Genomic DNA, 19503 nt, shown 5'->3' with positions numbered 1-19503 from the left:
ATAATTAACAGTGCGCAGGGAGCTCCATCTGGAGCATTTGATAACACAGTAGGAGATGGGTACAGATGGGAAAAGGTGGGTGGCATGGGTAGAATTCGTCCTGATCCCATGGGTTTAGGACCCTAGCCATGCTCAGATTAGTGTAGGCTTTCATTCTTTCTACTCCCTGCTATTCAAACAGAACGAACCAGGCCACAGCCATCGTGTCTTGCCAGTCTCTAGGGTCTACACAGTCCCTGGCTCACAGTATTACCTGGCCCGGCATTATGACGTGGTCAGTAACACATTTAGTGTCGTTTGGTAATCCTAAATTAATGTAGCATTTCATTCTCTAAAGCACAGATTCTTTCTTATTTTTCACCCGAGTGATTTGCATACACTTCTACGTAGCAATTCCAGGCACAATGCTGGTTATTCCGAGCCTTTCCCTCTGATTGGCACCTAATTAGAACCCTGAGATGTTGGCAGGTGTTGGCATGAAAAGATATTATAAACCCAATTACAGCACAGACAATGGCTTTTTAGTCGCCTGTTTAAGTCGCATAGCACCTAACTCTCTCATGCTTTTAGGATGAGTTGTTCCTTGCTCCTTGAGGCTTCCTGGGCAAGGAGGACCTCTGCTGTTAAGAAAGAACCAACATGTTTAGAGGGAACATAATGAAGGCAAAGCAGGAAGGAACAGTTAGAGAGATACTTTAAAAGAAACAGGGTTCTTTCTGTTGACTTGTTTCCTTTCTGCAGCAGTGCCGCAGCTAGCAGGACAGACAGACAACCCCAGTCTCCCCACCGTTCCCAGCAAACAGGATCTTACAACGAAGGAGGCTGGAAGCAAGTGGGTGAGAACACAAAGTTATCTAGTTGGCGAGACGGAATGTGTTCGTTGCATTGTGACTCCGAGGCATGCCATTCTTTCCCTTTGGTGTCAGAGCCTGAGAGGCTAGCGTGGAACACTTCCATGACAGTCATCGAGGGATAACATTTTCAGAATAAGAGAGATGGGGGGGGGGTTCACACTGTGTCACTCACTGAGGGGGGAACAATCCTGTCACTGTGACTGCTTCATGCAGCCTCCTCCCACAGAAGATTCTGTGAACTCCAAAGATGTCTCCTCCAACTTGATTTTCTCCAAAAAAGGTACTGATTACCCAATATTCACTGACAATCTCATATTCACGTAGGCTTAGGCTCAGTGGGGAATACAAACGTACCAAAGAGGGCCTTGGTTCCAAGAAGCTGTAAAACTAAGACACACACACACACACACATATATATCATACATATATATATATATATATAATACAGCAAAGGAGATAAATGCATTAAAATGTGGTCTCCCTTAGAGCCAGGAGTGCATGGATAGTAAGTAAATGGACTCTGAGTATTCATTTAACAAAATAAGAGAACGTGGAAGACTGCGGAGGTCAGGGAGTCTGAGGAACAGAGACCGGAAGGTGAGGGAAACTGAGTCAACCAAAAGATGGAGCACCCCAACTTAGACACTGGAGTTGAATTCCTATGAATAAAATACATTAATAAAGATTTGTTTCAAGAATTGGGAATAGTGCAGGCCGGCTGAAGAGACAGGGTCATTTAGGAAGATGCTTTCTGACAGTTTGTCACACATGATCACGACGTGAAAGGAATACAGGGATGTAGAAGTGGGAGAGAAAGGTTTGTGGCTATGAGATCTGATGCTAGGCCACAGGAAACTCCCATGGGTATCAGACATATGCATACACATATACAGGGTATGTAACAGCAGTTAATGTTTAAAAAGACCATGAATCTGAAAGAGAAAGAAAGAAAGAAAGAAAGAAAGAAAGAAAGAAAGAAAGAAAGAAAGAAAGAAAGAAAGAAAGAGAAAAGAAAGAAAGGAGATGTGGAAGGGTTTAGAGGGAGTCAACAAAAGAGGGAAATTATGGAATTATACTATAAGCTCAAAAAAATATTTTATTTTTATTGACCAATGATGGGCTAGGTTCTGCTTGAAAGTCTCCTGACCAGTGTATTTTAACTAAACCATATGTGATAATTATGATGTAAAATAGAATTTGTCACCGCTCCTATGCTTACACGGCACAAACCTCTTACAATACTACAAACAATGTGTGTGTTTTTGTGCTTGTGTGTGTGTGTGTGATATCAAATATTTTATGTATCCTAACTTGTCGGAGAACTTCTTGGCATGTTCCCTGAGATGAGACCTGTCATGTCTAGATAAAATGACACAGTCACCACCAGAGGAAAATAAGCAAGGGACACATGTTCCCGTGACACAGTTCTCCACTTATTAATCAGTAAATCACAAATCATCACTAAGTCATACCATTGATTAGATTGTACAATTACTGATCACTACAGCAACACCTATTTATTAAAGATTTCTGCCTCCTCCACGCCACTGCCTCCCATTTCCCTCCCCCTCCCCCAATCAAGTCCCCCTCCCTCATCATTCCAAAGAGCAGTCACAGTTCCCTGCCCTGTGGGAAGTCCAAGGACCTCCCACCTCCTTCCAGGTCTAGTAAGGTGAGCATCCAAACTGCCTAGGCTCCCACAAAGCCAGTACGTGCAGTAGGATCAAAACCCAGTGCCATTGTTCATGAGTTCTCAGCAGTCCTCATTGTCTGCTATGTTCAGTGAGTCCGGTTTTATCCCATGCTTATTCAGACCCAGTCCAGCTGGCCTTGGTGAGTTCCCGAAAGAACACCCCCATTGTCTCAGTATGTGGGTGCACCCCTCGTGGTCCTGTGTTCCTTGGTCGTGTTCTCTCTCTTTCTGCTCCTGATTTGGACCTTGGGATTTCAGTCCGGGCAACACCAATTTTTAAATACACTTGAACTTCCTCAGATTACTTGGTCATATTAGTTTCATGAGAATTTGAATTCACCCTCCAGTGATAAAGTATAAATATCACAAAAATGTTATATAGAGGGAAACATAAAGGAATTTCCTAAAACTTGACAATAATTCTAAAAGCCTGCATTTTTTTTGTTGTTGTTGTTGTTTTTGAGACAGGGTTTCTCTGTAGCTTTGGAGCCTGTCTTTGGAACTAGCTCTTGTAGACCAGGCTGGCCTCGAACTCACAGAGATCTGCCTGCCTCTGCCTCCTGAGTGCTGGGATTCAAGGGATTAAAGGTGTGTGCCACCACCGCCCGGCAAGCCTGCATAACCTTACTAAGAGCAAATTACTTTCAGTTATAAAAAGCAAACTTTGATCAGCTATGCTGAAGGATGTATGAGCTATCTTTCTATCTTTAGAAAATGCTCAAAGTAATTGTCATATAAAAAGATGATCAAAGAAAATGTAGCTAAACTTCCATGAAAATGACATTATAGAAATATATTAACAATTGACTTGCAAAAACATTATTTCCAACTCATGCATAATTCATGAAATTTCCTGATTTTCCAAAGTGACTGTGGGCCAGGGAGATGGTTTAGTGGATAGAATCACTTGCCACCAAGCCTGACTACCTGAGTTTCTGTCTCCAGAGCCTGCATGGTGGAAGCTGAGCACGGACTCCCACAGGTAGGTGTCTTGTTCCACATATGCAGAGTGGCACATGTGTGCATACACACACATGCGCACACACAAAAATAAATTCAAAACATGACTAACATGTTGTGATATCTTTTCTCATGGCAAGTAAAAATGTTGTCTGATTTTACATGTTCAACTTTGTAATTCTTTCCTCTTAAATAGGGTTTCATCTTGGGTTCAAGCATTACAAAACCTGAACCTGTCTGCTAAAGGCTCTCAGCTTCTAAACATTCTGCTAATTCAGTGCCACGATGCTGTCTTCTGAAGTCTCAAACAAAATACTACAGTGAGACCCATTGTTAAATAGGACACTGAGTTTATGTTTCGAATGCTCGTTTCAGTGATTTTAAATCATTTTGGCAAGATTTTTGTCAGTTCTGATCCCTTGCATTGGTGTTGCTACGCAAGGTAGCTCAGAAAGTAGTTTGTATTAAAAATAAAAATGTGGCCATATTGTTCTCTTACACTTAACAGCTACTATTCTTCTTGTTCTTTCTTCCTGAAATGTGTTTAGGATGTTTGTCCACACCAGCAACCATAACCAAAGCTGAGTGTGGCTCACATCTCTAACCCCGGAAGTCAGAAGGCTGAGGTAGGAGGATCATGAGGAGCTCCAGGCCAGCCTGGGCTACAGCAGGAACTTGCCTCAGAAACGAAAACAATCAAGGCTGCAGAGGTGGCTCAGCAGTTGGAAGCTTATCCTACTTTCCCAGAGGACCAGGTTCAGCTTACAGAACCCACATCAGGAGGGTCACGACCACCTATGACTCCCTAGGTGAATCCAATCCCCTCTTCTGGCCTCCATAGTTTCCTGCATGCATGTGGTACACATAAACTCACACAGACAAACACATAAACATAAATAAAAATAAAATTTGATATCTTTAAAAACAGTCTATCTATAACCATATGCATATAAATAGGAATACATCACCATAAAATGGCAGCTAACTAAAATAAATGAAAGCAATAGAATAATCTCCCTTAGCGCTTTGGAATACCATCCATAAGAGACACGTGATCATCTAGTTTATAATTTGGAAGGTATTTCTTGTTTCAGCAAAATGTTAGCAAAGTACAATTTCTTTTCTTTTTTAGTTAAATTACATAGATATAATTGTTAATACAACGTAGAAATATTTTGAACGTTCTACTAAATTTTTTCTATTCCAGATTTCTAGAGGGTTATTTTCCACTTCCCTGAGTCTGTTCACTTTAGAGACAACAGCATAGTGAACTTCTTTTTCAAATATTTATCTTTATTATTTTTTAGCGATATATATTTGAGAGGGAGTGATTGTGGGCACATTTGAGTGCGAGTGCCCTAAGAGATGGGATCCTGTCCCAGCGTGGTCCCTGGTCCTCCACAAAGCAGCGATCCCTCTTAAGCATTGAGCCATCTCTCGAGTCCCCCCTAGTGAACTTTTGTTAACAAAGAAAGGTTGGGGAAAGGAAAGGAGGAGACAGGAGAGGAAGGGAGTGGAAGAAACGAGAAGGGAAGCCACTAACGATATTTAACGAAGGAGAGACATAAAAGCAATTACTTGGGGGAAAGAAGTTTAGCAAGAGCAATTGAGATGATCTCTGAACTTAAGAGGTAGAAAATAATGAGTCAGAAGGCCAGCCCAACAATGCCGAGGGAGGCAATATGAATGAAATTCGTAGTATTAAAATGAGAAGGAAAACGGATGAACAAAAGCCGCGGTTCTGAGGAAGAATGTGTGGATTTGCAACGTGTTCCTTTACCGTTTGGGTGTTGAGAGAGTGGGAAAATCGGTGCAGTATGTGTCCGTATACCAGATTTAGCAGACTGCGTGTGTCTGCTGGGAAAACAGGGAGCGGAAGTGTCACAACCTATCAAAGAAACATACTAGAGAAATGAGAGCAGTGTGCACAAACATATGGGACTCAGTTAATTAAAATACCAACGTGCCTTAACATACTAAAGCACCAGACGCCGATTCTGCAGAGCCAACCAGAAGAACGCAGCAAGCTAGACACTCAGAGGGGAGGCACCTCACCTGCCTTTCAACGGACGCTTTCCTTCAAAATTTAGCAAAGTCCTTAGTAGCCACAGTTTGTAATAAATTTAGATGAGTAACTGAGGATCAAACCGGGTAGTGATGGCGCGGGACCACCTTTAATCCCAGCACTCGGAAGGCAAAAGCAGGCAGATCTCTGTGAGTTCGAGGCAGTCTGGTCTGTAGGATAAGGCCAGCCAGAAATACACAGAGAAACCCTGTCTCCAAAAACAAGAAAGAAAAAAAAACCCACTAAAAATTAAAGTCACCTCATGCTACATGCTATTTAAAATGGGGATGGTGCTAACTTACTTTTCAACTCTGAAATACTTTACTTTTACCATTTTTTTTTTCTGAGACAGGGCTTCTCTGTGGCATTGGAGCCTGTCTTGGAGCTCAGTCTTACAGACCAGGCCACCACTGCCCAGCTGCTATTATTTTTTTAATATTAGCACATACTTGGGGTTAATTGTTAAATAAAAACTGCTTACTTAGCCTCTAAGCTTTCTCCCTGAATATTTCAGTAACTCAGGAGCTACATAAAAATATTTAGCAAAAAAAAACTGTTACTTTTTTCATTTAACATGCTTAATTATATTTCTTATGGAATGAGAAAGGAGGATTACCCTGTGTCTTATCAGCCCCAACCCATCAGAAAGAAGTCTATCCAATCCTATATTGTAGCTCGCTTGTACCAATTTGCAACAGTCAATTCTGTCAGAAGATTGCAAGCTACTTTTCAGACACCATTATTATTAAAAAAATTGTACAAACTTTCAACAAAATAAGTAATTAAAATAAGGCCATAACACTTAAAACACTTCCTATTATTCGATGTTGCTACTATCTGTGCTCTTGAGGTTGCTCAAGCTCACTGTGTGTGCGTGGCAGAAGTACTGCATGGCCCCAAGGCCCTGTGTGTGTCCTCCCAGCTCTACTCAAGGATACTGGTGTTCTGATGAAGGCCTTAGTGGACGTATTTACACGGAAATCAGCAAATACCAAAATCCACACTGATTCACTGGTTTGTTCATTTTTTTCAGACTTCAGATTTTAAAAAAAGAAAAAATTTGAAGAGATTTTTAAAATGTGCCAAGTCTGTACTCATTAAATTGTGAGCAGAACAAAATAAAATGAAATGTTTCCCCATTGGTATCAAAAATACCCATTTCAGCAAAGAATTTGCTCATTTCCTTAGTGATGGAGTGGCGTATGGCTCCGTTCGTTTCTTGCTGTTCATTATTTCCTGAGGTAAACGAAAACTCAAGTAACTTTCATTTCAGAAGTGTTCCCGATTGTCAGCTACTACCATTACTTGTCTAGACTTCGGAGAAATCAGAAAGATATGTTAGGATGAAATTTACAATGAAATCCTTGTGTATTTTTATTACTTTTAAATTATTGACAATATATCCTTTTGTGGATCACATATAAAAATTCCCTACTAATATGCACAAATATATATATTTGGAATACGTTTTGTTAAGCCTTTACCAGCATATTACTGGTCATATAATTATTTTTATTTAATTAAGCAGTATTTGCATGACATGAGCATGCAAATATCTAGATGAGGTTTTTTTTTTTTTTTTAATAGCATGTTTATCTTGGAGCCACTAGCTATCTTTCCTCTCTATTATCTTTACCATAATAATTCTCCAACTTTTATACTTTGGATCGAGGTAACTGTGGGGTCTTCACAGAATGTATAGAGAAATAACTCTCTCCGCGATCACTGTGTCCCCTTCCAAGATTGGATTGATTTTGTGCTAGGCTGATGCAGCAGCATTTTTCCTGAGACAGTGATCATGTTAGGTGTGTGTGCATGCACACGTGTATGCACAGACACACGAGTGCACACACATATGCGTATGTATATGCACAGACACGTGCACGTAGGGGTGTGTGTGCATGTCTGTGGGTGTATGTATGGAAGCTAAGCAAAGCTGGGTGTCTTTCACAACCACTCTTCACTTTATTCTTTTTGTGAGACAGAGTCTCGCACTGAGCTGAGGCTCAAGTCTGGCCTGCAGTCCCGATGTCCTGCGTCTGCCTGTCTCTCCAGGGCTAGGACTACAGGCCTGCATAGGGCTTTCCACAGGGGAGCTGGGGACCTGCCCTGAGGAGCTCACGCTTCCATGGCAAATGCTTTACTGACAGAGGCATCTTCCCAGCCCTACTCCTTCAGCTTTTATATCTCAAATCTCCTTTCGTTCTCTTGTTCTACGAAAGTATCATAGTAACCTGACTGTGTTAAGTTTTCAAGAAAGCTATGTGGGGCCAAAATAAAAGGTTTGTATTTTACCCTGATTTTATTGTTACTTTGGCTGGGTATATAATTCTCAGCCTGAGTTCATCTTCTTTCAAATTTGAGATCATAACTCTCATTTTCTTCTAATAATCAATGTTTTGCATAAATTCAATGTTTGGGGTACTTTAAAGGTAAGGTAAATGTTCTTTCTTGAGGTTTTTTTTTTTCATTTATTTATAAAGCATTCTATGTTCCAAGCAATCTTCAACTAGGCCTTTGGGTGGGCCATATAAACTGCAAAGTATATTTTGCTTTCCTAAATATGTCCAACATCGATCAGATTACAAATAAATAACCCTCAGGTCCTCTGACAAAGAGCACATTAAATACTTTTTAAGAGAAAAAAAATTATCCAAACAGAGAATGTAACATTTCACTCGTACATTTAACAGATTTGAGAAAGTGTTGGGGTGGCAAGTTCATTGGTAAATATTCCATGCAAATGTGAAGATCTGAGTTTGGGTCCCCTTGTAAAAGCTGGGCATGATGGGAAGTGCCTACAACCCCAGCACCCACATCAGAATCAGGCGGATCCCTGGAGTACGTCGTGCCAAGTAAAAAGAACAAAGAAAATGTCACATGATGACATTTATGTGCAGAATCTTTCTTTAAGTCATACATACAAATGGAGGATAAAACAGTGGACCCTCCTGTGGGGATGAAACATAAGACATCTAGTCACAAGATATAAAGCAGAAAACATAAAAATAGGAAATAAATTAAAATAAAATAATGAAAACAATAAATAAATAATTTAATGCGCACCACGAGGATGTAATTAGTAATAGTGGACCGTTGTGTTTGGGAGATTTACAAAATGAATGAGCCGTAGCTGCTCTTTGCTGCAGAAGTGGCTAACGGCATGCCATGGTGGTTCTAGTCCTTCATCTCACCGCAGCAGTGATTCTCCTATACGTGTCTGTAGTGTCATGCTGGGGGCCCCTGGCAGGTGGACCAGCATCTATCCCCGGTGCATGAGCTGGCTTGTTGGAGCCCATTCCTTATGGTGGGATGCCATGCTCGGGCTTACAAGGAGGGGGTCTTGATCCTGCTCCAACTTAATGTGCCAGACTTTGTTGACGCCCCATGAGAGCCCTTACCTGTTGGGAGGAGTGCATGGGAGGTGGACTGAAGGGGAGGGGAGGAGGGTGGTGGGAGGGAGAACTGTGGATGGAATGTCAAATGAAATTAAAAATAAATTAATTGATTAAAATAATAATAAATAAAAAATAAAAACCACTGGAATGCTCGAAAATCATGTTTCCTGCCTTAAGTAATCACAATAAAATGTATTTTCCTAGTGAGAAAAGAATTTGTATTTGTAATATAACTTGTGGGAGTAAAAAGTAGAACTGTCACACACACAAAAAAAGCACACTTCCCCCAAACTTCTTCACTTTGGATGACGGTCCCTAAGAAACAGATTTGTTATCTATAAGGCCTCATGTGGATCGGATGACGGTCCCTAAGAAACTGATTATCTGTAATGCATCATGTGAATTGGATGAGAGTCCCTAAGAAACAGATGGTCTTCTATAAGGCCTTACGAGAAGACAAGTTCTGCAACAAATTCCCAGGGAACCTCACTGTTGTTAACTCTACTTTCACTACAGAGATGGGCGTTAGTCATCTCATTTTTGTGTGATTCTTTTTCCTTGAGCGCATAAATTTGATCTGATAATAAAGTTTGTCTGTGTCCTTTGTAGCAAGAGATATTACAAAATGGCATTTGACGTAAGAGGATCAGGGAAAAACCAGTTGAGGCCAGTATAGTGACACATGCCTGTATCCCTGCACCAAAACAGAGATTAAGGCAAGAAGATGGAGTTCAAGGCCAGACTAACACAGATGTCTTTATTTTTATGGGCAATAGACATACACTTTTGATTACGTACTAAAATGTTTAATAGTTTGAATTCTTCGGGAGTCTAACCCTGGCACTTCGGAGACCAATCCAACCCTTTCCCTTTCGCTCCAAATGTGCGTCTCGACCTCTAACCCGGTGACTCTCGCTCCCAGAACTAGGGATGACTCCCACTACCCTGTTGGCTTCTATGGGTTCTTGATTAATGTACAAATTGACCGCAATTAAAGATGGACCGGGAACAGAGTCCAGTGGAAAATGTACAAGGAAGCTAGGCAGAGTGTAATTTAATTATCAGAGCTGGAATTTGTCCAGGACTCCACCTGCCATAAGGAAAGTACCCTGGGATCTTTAATGACCACAAGTGGTCAGGATTCTGGTTTTGCAGTTTGTCCAATTAATTTCTAAGCACATCTTCAGCTAGAGCACTAGGTAAGGGAACTGGAGGATCCACTCTGCTAATAAGCCACCCGGGGACTTGCACTAGTTTCCCGTGGGATTGTCAAAGGCACGTGGATAGGGTGCATGATCACATAAGCACACGCTTAAGAAGAAGTACTTCCATTACAGCTTGTGAACAAGACACAGCTCACTCATTTCATCTCCATCCAATTCAGGTGAAATTATCTCTACCGTGCAAGTCAGATTGGGATTGAAAAGTGTTGGAGTCTGGGAAGATTCCAGGATCCATCTCGGCTTTAACTATGATCAAATGTAGTAGAGTGCCCGGGTTGTTTTGTACATGCCTGCTGCCCTCTGGAGGAAGTCACCATCATGTATATAGCTCAGGGTTTCTTTCCAAATCTTGAGGTGTTCTTCAAAGTGAAATTTCAGTACAGAACTTTCAATTTATCATATGTTCTGTTAACAAACCGCTGGTTTCTTCCATTAGTGCCCTCTTCAAAGTAAGGACGGTGGTCCCTACTATTATGAAAACAAAAGCCTGAGAAACTCCTGATGTGTGCATTTGCCTTAGTGCAAAGCACTTGCTGCTCTTCCAGGGTCAGTTCCTGGCACCTGTGTCAGGTGACACAGCGCTGCCTGTAACTCCAGCAGACGCCTCTGTATTCCATGGGTAACTGCATTCACGCGCACATATGCAGATAGGTACACAGAAACGCATAACTAGTACATGCTGAACTCTTTTCTGCTTTAAGAAGCCTAGCTTCACGGCACTTAGACATCTCTCCTCTGAACAGCAGTATTACCTCTGAAGTTTCTTAAAGGCAGATATGTCCTGGCTCTAATTCGTGTTGACTCCATCACAATGACGCAGTATGACATCCAGGTGTTTGAAATTTAGTAAGCCCTGAAGGTCAGTCTGTTTTTGAGAATCAAAACTGTGACCTCCTCTGGAGGTAACACCGTGTGATTGTATGATTCTAAGAAGAAAGCCATATCAATGCTTCATATATAAGCCACACACTATCTTTCTTCCATTACTGTGTTTATTTCCTTTCACGAGTAGCTTCTGTTTTAGATGCCATCATTGCAATCAAGTTTACTTTCTCTTTCTTCAGGAACCATTGTATAAAATTACTCTGGGATCTTATTAAAATTCAGGCTAATTAACCTGACCGTATTTATTTTCACACTCAGATAACGGGAGTAATTCATGAGAGACGCAACGCTTCAGACACAAGGGAAGCTAAGATGCCTATGACGCAAATACAGGCATTAGGAAAAGATTATTGGACAATTTCAAACGAGCTGCTACTTTTTCCTATTACTGTAGCTGATCTCCCAACATAATGTTTTGTTTTTAATTAGGGGAAAAGGAGATGTTTGAAGACATTACAGAAATCTGGTACGATGGCAGCCAGAGCGGAAGCAGGCAGCTTCATCTTGCCAATGCAATTGAGGTTCTTATTCATCTGTAAAATGAGACGCTTGCTGAGAGAGATCTCTCTGCTCCCTTCTTGCTTGCAGCTGCCAACAGTCCATGGATGTTAACAAATTTAGTTCTGATAAATGTGCAACACCAGCAGTCACCTGCTACCTTCTGACATAGAAGGACAACAAGAAAAGCATGCTTCTAGGCCAAATAGGGTGAAAAGCTGCCCAGATTTCTCTCAGTACTAAGGGGTTTTCCAAGTCAGAGAGTTGTTACTGCAAAAACCTACACAGCCCAAGGCAAAACCTGGTGCCTGGACACCCTACAGAAAGAGATGGATAAGATATAAATGAAAAGTTTGGAATGTTGTAAATGTAAATTGCCTCTTGGCACACTAAGAAGTAATCTAGAATGTCCAGGTTTGGATCGTGCTGATGAGACATAAGTTACTTCTAAACTTGAACTGCATGTGTGTGTGCATGTGAGATGCATGCACTTGTGCATGTACATATGTGTTTCTGGGGATCACACTCAAGACCTTCCATGTAGGGGGCTGGAGAGATGGCTCAGTGGTTAAGAGCACTGCCTGCTCTTCCAAAGGTCCTGAGTTCAATTCCCAGCAACCACATGGTGGCTCACAACCATCTGTAATGAGATCTGGTGCCCTCTACTGGCCTGCAGATATACATGCAGACAGAATACTGAGAATACTGTATACATAATAAATAAATTAAAAAAAAAAAAAAGACCTTCCATGTAGCAGGCAAATATTCTCCCACTGAGATATATTGCCATCTGTTTTATATATTCATTTATTTTAACTTTTCACTTAGGGCCTCACTAGTTACCCAGTTAGCCTCAAACTCATGCTGTAGCCCAGACAGGCTTTTAATTCACGGTTTCCCTTACATAGCCTCCCAAAAAGCTCATTACCTCTGCTATCAAGTTCAGATACTTCCAAACCTCAGAGGTATTCCAGTTGTGGTTAGGAGATAAAAAAACAATCTGAAAATAAAAGGATCTGTCCTTTACAAGTCAGGAATGAGTTCAATAAAGGACAGAGGAACCCTTGAGAAGGAATATAGAGAGATTTCTTCATTAGAAAGGAACGTGAGCTGAGGTGGTATTGTACACAAAACTGAGTAATAACCATATTACAAGCTGAAAAGCCTATCAGAAAGCCGATTATATTAAAAGAAACAGTGTCTCCCAAACAAACCCAAATGCTTACAAATAAAATCCAGTTGACTTTTCTTACCAGTACACATGATCTTAGGTAGCAATCTTACCTAGGTCCTAGCCTCCTAGATTGTATATTTCTGACTCCCGGACACTCCTGCTCTGTGGACTTAAGGACAAGCATCTACTCAGGGCTCTTCTAAAATTTCATCATACTTTGTCTTAAGGTTAATATGAAGGATGCTACCAAGTTTAAAGTGCAGCGTGATGAGAGGATTCTGGGATGCTGAGGAGGAAGAGGCATCAGTATCCTCTCTCCGCCAAACAAAAACTGCCCCGCGATGAGACGATGGAACGATGGAGCTCCAGTCTGTTAAGGTTTGCGACTTCCAAGCCGGGGTGATAAACTCTGCTTAAATCTGACCAATCCCAGCCTTGCCTGGCCTCCTCGCACCCCATCTGACAGCAAGCAGGTGTGCCTGTGCTCCTGGAAGCAGGGACCTCCAGTTGTCAGAAATCTACTGTGGTCATTGGTCTGGTCTTCTGATCTCAGAAGAAACGGTGGCCATTGTTGTTACTCTCCTTCCTTTGTAGTGAGCCCTCTGCCTCTCTGGAGGGCTTCCGGAGGATGACCACTACGGTAATCAGCCTCGTCCACTTGATTTCTTTGATTTCACAGGGCCTCGCAATTAAGGGGTTTCCTTGAATTTTAGAAGAAAATTTAGACTTTGGAGTTTTGAACAGTGTTTGGACTGCTAATGATTATAAGGCATGTTAAAGAGTAGAGGATCATGATTTAAAGGTGACATTTTAGGGTATTGGTTGACAAGGGTTGGGCTTGTGACAATTTATTTTGTCAACTTGACAAGATTACTAGGGCTAGAGAACAAGCCTCAGAGAGCGTCTGTTGGGCCATTTCCAAGGAAGTTTGACTGAGGTAGAAAGAGCCTCATTGGGTTTGAGAGAAACCAACCGATGGGCTGGGGTCACTAGCATCCATTTCTCTCGGCTTCCTGGTATAGAGTGCAGTGTGACTTGGCTAGCTACTTCATGCCCTGCCACCAGGCACAGGTCTGGCTTGATCCCCAATACCCCTGAGACAAATAAACACAATTGTCTTAAAGATAGTTAAAGCAAGACACAGAGAACTTCAAGAAATAACAGACGAACAGCATCAGTAAAGAGAAGGAAAAACCTCAGAACAAACCAAAAGGAAGTCTTCAACCTGTAAACCAAAAGGGCTAGAAGAAAAAAATTCACAAGAGAGATTCCATGGCAGAATTGAACAGGGAGAAAACAAAATCCGTTGGTTCAAAATGAAGATAGGTGGTATTATTAAGCCTAAGCAGGAAAAAAAATAGCTGTGTACATAGGAAAGGCCATAAGAAACCCCTAAGATAAATATATATGTACACGCAGAACAACAAACACAAGATAGGACAGAAGGAGAGAGAAAATGTAACAGAACTGGAAATTCATAATTCCTCAAATTTGATTAAAAAAAAAAAAAAACTTCTTTACAAACATCCCAGAGGTTTAATTCGCTCCAAACAGCTGCACTAAGACACTATAACCAAACCATCCATTAACAAAGAGAAGAGACTCAACACATACAAGGACCCTCAACAAAATTATCAGACAATTTCTCATTCGAAATCTGGAAGACCGGGGCTGGTGAGATGGCTCAGTGGGTAAGAGTGCTTGCTGGGCAAGCATGAAGGGCAAGCATGTGTTCAGTGCCCACAGCCCATGTACAAGCCATGTGCAGTGGTATCTGCAGTCCGAGGACTCCTACAAGACAGAAGGCAGAAGCAGGAGACTCACCCCATAGCTCCCAGGCCAGCAAGCCTGGAGCGCCCTGTGGAACACGAAGAACAAAGGAGACCCTGCCTCAACAGGACAGAAGGGAGGACCAGCTCTCAAAAGTTGTTCTATGATCTCCAAATGTGCACTGTGGTGCATGTGTGCCTGTGTGCTTGTATTCACACTCACACACACACACACACACACACACACACAAATGGTTTCTAGAAAGAATGGCCATACTAATATCACACAGAGCTGTTCTTTTCACAGAGCCCAGGAAAAGCTTTAATGGGTATAGAGTTTGTTTTGTAATCTTAAGATTACAAAATTCTAAGACAGTAACTACTGCAGAATACATAAATTCATTTAACACTACCAAACTGTGGACTTAAAATGCTTAAGATCTCAAAATCCATGTAGAGTATATCTTGCTGGAATAAAAATTTGAAAGACTACAAATAGATATTTGATTTATTCAATTGTCTAAGTCAGAAAAGAAAAAGACAGCTTTTCAGAAATGGTGATTATATTTAAAATACGTGACAAAACCCTGTCCCTAAAACAAGTGGGCTCATTTCTGTCCTTTTCTCGACCAGCATCTCAGCCTCAGTTACTGCTAGTAATTGTTTCAAAATGTATGACTGGCTGGAGAGTCAATGAAGAGCACCCTGTTCTTCTGGGGGACCAGGGTTCAATTCTCAGCAGCCACATGACAGCTCACAACTGTTGGAAACTTCAAGATCAGATAAACATGCAGACGAAACACTAATGCACACAAAATAAACATAAACATGACTGTGCAGATCCTCCTGTCGCCATCTTCAGGATTGAGCTGAAACAGAACACTACAAATTCTGATCCCATGTTTATAAAGTTTTGATGTTGTGTTCATCGTGGACTTTTTGTTAATAGCCTTCTGTTTCTAGTGTACCACAGTCACGGGTCTCTTTGTGTGGACTCTCTTCAGCAGTCTCCACACCTCTCCTCCTCCTGTCTTTGTGTGGATTCTCTTCAGGTGTCCCTACACCTCTCCTCCTCTCTGTCTAGGTAATGACAGTGTTTTCCGGGGTTCTAGTTCAGGTCTTTTCTGTCTCCACAAATCCTCGGCATCATCTCGGTTCCTTCTATATTCTCCTGATTGCTAACGGCTTCCTCCTCAGTTCATGCTACAGGAATAAGAGTCCCCTAATCTGGCCCCATCCTATGTCCCTGCAGGCCAGTTCTTTCCTATTCCTGAACACATTTTCTGAAAAATACTCTTCACTTCCTATGAAGTACTTGATCTTGACAAGACTTAACTCTCTAAATTCGTCAGAACTCATAGCCTTGCCTTCCCTGCTATCTGCCTGGTAGCCTGGTGCAGAAAGAGAAAAAAGGCAACAGGAATCTTCTAAGACCTCCATTTCATCTTCACTTCCGCTTCTTCCACCCCGTTATTCAAATACATCAAAATCTCAATTTTACAATCTCAAGAAAGCCATTCTGGTACACGGACTATTTCCTTGAGCCCCCTCAAATTTCTACTCTCTACTTCAGCCTGCATACTCCTAACGCATATGCGTGATCCACAGAACCTTCTCTGGCTTCTTGGTTGCACTAAACTTCCCTTGCTGGGTGCAACTATAAAATTCTATATCATCTTTTCTTTTCAAACCTTCATATGCATTATTGTAACTGCTCATGCTGTTCTTTTATTTCCTACACTAGATGAGGGTGAGGGATAGCTTTGTTTCGTTCTCTCTCACACATCCAGCCATACACGGGTGCCTAGCACTCACCAGACTAAGTATTTAAATAAGGGAGGGCAGTCAGTAAACATCAGACACCATTCAAAGTCTACACAGTCAATGGATAATTGAGCCAATAAACAAAAGGCAGTAGACACAGATATCACACGCCCAGCCATGATTAGGAAGCACCTAATTTGCAAGTCCTGCCTTTTCTTAATCCTGGAGTCATTTCCTTTGCAAAATAACCCTGTAGTGCTTGTATAACAGGCAGAGAACATTCCGTTTGTTGGCTTGGCTATCCTAGAGCCTCTGGGCATCTTGGCAGACCCTACAGGGCCATCTGGCCTTTAGCATCCCTCCTGAAGCTCATTTCTGCTCCTCTGTGATCAAATGCTCTGCCATTGATCTTTTCCGGGATGTAAGGTTGGACCTGCTGTTTCCTGGCTACGGCATCTTGTCAAAGAGTAAGTACCAAATGGCTTTGCACCCCCATGTGGAAGAGGCTCAAGTTTTCCAAATTCTAAAAGTTCACCATAAAGGTTTGGGAAGCTCTTCTCAACAGATGTTCGTAGTTCATGAAATGATTGTGTTCATACAGTGAGTAAAAGTAGCAACTGTTGTCTTACAACAAAAAAGGGGCAAAAAATGTCTAATTCCTGAAGTTCAGCAATAATCACTTTGAGCCTGTGTGTTGAACACGTATGGCTATCTACAAAACAAAGGTCAACTAATTAATGTAGAGTCTGGCTCTAGGGAACTTCGTTGAAGACAGTGGGAAAAGAAAAACCCTTTCCTGTCTTGGGAAAACAAAGACTCTTAAACCAACTGGACCCAGACTTTAGCACAGAACACACAGCTTCTTGTCACCCTCTAAAAGTGTGGCAGAAGACTTAAATTTACCATGTAAAATATGTTATAACATAAAACAAGAACAAAAGAACGCTGTTTAAAAAGCATGTAGTTAAAAACCCACCAGCATGCCGGAATCTGCAACATTCTAGTGCTTTCTCCAAGAACCTATCCTTACACGGACTAGTAAAAGACACCCACAATGGTTAGAATCAGACTAGGAAATTAACATCATCTATAAAACCATAAAAGCAGCCTCAGGTATCACAGCCTTGTAGAATTGAATGCAGATCTCTGCGAACGCCCTGTCTGCATCATCAAAAACTTGAGCCAGAGATGCACAAGCTGCTTAGCATCTGAAGAGGGATCTGTGTGTGCTAACCCCACACCGCACAAGGTCTTCCAACTCGTGTGCTTTTCCAATCCATTCTTCCCAGCCTTTGCCTCTAAACAACAAGATGCGAACCAGCATGCATAGATGCCGGCCGGCTGAGACATCCTGTTAACATGGGATTTCATCCTCCAACTCCGCAAGCCACACAGGGACAAACTCCCACTGTGCCACATGATTCTTTGTTCCCCTCCTTATCATCAAAAATCTACTAGGAAAGTCTGTGTATTAAAAAGTATAATGACAGATACATTTTAGATCTTTTCCCTACAGAGGACAGAGTTACCCTGTGGGTTTTTTTTTCCCCCAGTCTGGCTGATAATTTGGTGCCAGCACCAACTGCTGGTTAGATCATCCAGTCAGCAGGATGGGGCTCGCTGTTCCCTTACTTGTGTGATTTTGGTTCTTGAACATTTAAAATTGCCAACAATCCCAAATGGTGTCTCATTACTTCTCTCCAGTTTGTTTCTATTTAAAGATAAAAACAATCATATTTAAACTAAATTTCAATAAGATACACAAGTGACAGGCCCTGTAAGACCAGTTAGATGTCTGCTTATAATGAATGGGATGGAGATTTTTATATCAAAACACAACAGCAGCAAATGCATCTCTATATGATTCATTCATAATCACCTTCAGAAAACCTACGTGACTTAGTGAGTGCCCACCACTGTCACAAAACAGCTCTGGGAATTTAAATCAACAACACTAGACCGACACAGCTTATCAGTTTTGAACCAGGGTAGAGCACTTGCTTTTAAGAACAAAAACCGCTTCTGTTCCAAATGATTTAAGTAAAAACGGGGGGGGGGGGGGTGCGGCTAAAATACAAGACTGTCACGGGTGACTTTCTTACTTACAAAAGGTCAAGCATCCGGGCTCAGGTTTGTAGCCAGAGGAGGTAAAACAACTGTGGATATCTGTGAAAAGAAAAATAATTGGGCAATGTATTTCAAACACAATAAAGACCTGTGAGTGATAAACTGATAGTCATGATACCTAAACATAGACCAGAATCTGGCCTTCCTGACACTCCCAAGTTCCAGGCTCAGGATTCTATGTCTAACTTCCTCTGCCTTTGTTGCTAATGCAGTATATTGTACAAATTCCCATTACCTAGAAAAGATTTAAAAATCAAGGATTTCAGCTGGGCATAATGGCCCACATCTTTCTCTTTATTTACTTATTTTTATATGCATTGGTGTTTTTCCATGAGTGCCAGGTCCCTCGGAACTGGAGTTACAGACAGTCGTGAACTGATGTGTGGGTGCTGGGAATTGAACCTGGGTCCTCTGGAAGAGTACTCAGTACCTTTAACTGCTGAGACATCTCTCCATCCCATGGCCCATATCTTTAATGGAAGTACTCAGCAGAGGCAGGCAGATCTCTGTGAGTCTGAGGTTGGCCTGGTCTGCATAGTGAGTTCCAGGACAGTCAGGATTACACGGTGAGACCCTGTCATTAACTAAAGAAACAAAGGATTTCTAGTCATTATTTTTAGTTTAGCATACAAAGTAATGGGGTTAATCATGACATTTTCATACATCCAGACACTAGACCTGGATTTTAAATTGCTTCCCCATCACGCTTCCTTATCCCCAAACTCCTTTTTGTAGGTCTTCTTCTTCATCATCTGTTTGTACAATCATGCATGGTCTATAATCTCTTCTTGTTCCTCTTCTCTACTCTCTCTTCTACACACACACGCATGTGTGTCTGTGTATATGTATATACATACATACACACACACACACATATATATATACACACACACACATACACACACACACACATATACATGTATAATCGGAATTTAAGTTTCTTGCTAGAAAGCTGCATGGGAATGTGTCCCTGCAGACCTCCCCTTGTGGAAGTCTGTAAATGATCTGGGTATGTGGCACATTGTTGCAGTCCTAGCGTTTAGAAGGAAGAGATAGGAGGATCAGGAGTTCAAAGCTAACCTTGTCTGAGTTA

At 41.5% G+C, this 19503-nt stretch overlaps 1 protein-coding gene across 2 annotated transcripts in view; it reads right to left on the bottom strand.

The window, feature by feature from the left end:
- Nucleotides 1–19503, bottom strand: part of Slc4a4 (solute carrier family 4 member 4) — a 420169-nt gene that overhangs the window by 381390 nt on the left and 19276 nt on the right. For both annotated transcript variants that reach the window (XM_057771897.1, XM_057771894.1), the window contains exon 2: nt 18390–18449. In XM_057771897.1, coding sequence (XP_057627880.1) covers nt 18390–18403 — 14 coding nt within the window. In that variant the 5' untranslated portion in view covers nt 18404–18449. The remainder of the gene's footprint in view (nt 1–18389; nt 18450–19503) is intronic.

The sequence above is a fragment of the Chionomys nivalis genome, chromosome 6 (genome assembly GCF_950005125.1).
Source record: "Chionomys nivalis chromosome 6, mChiNiv1.1, whole genome shotgun sequence".
NCBI lineage: Eukaryota > Metazoa > Chordata > Mammalia > Rodentia > Cricetidae > Chionomys > Chionomys nivalis.
This window is presented reverse-complemented; position numbering and strand designations above follow the sequence as displayed.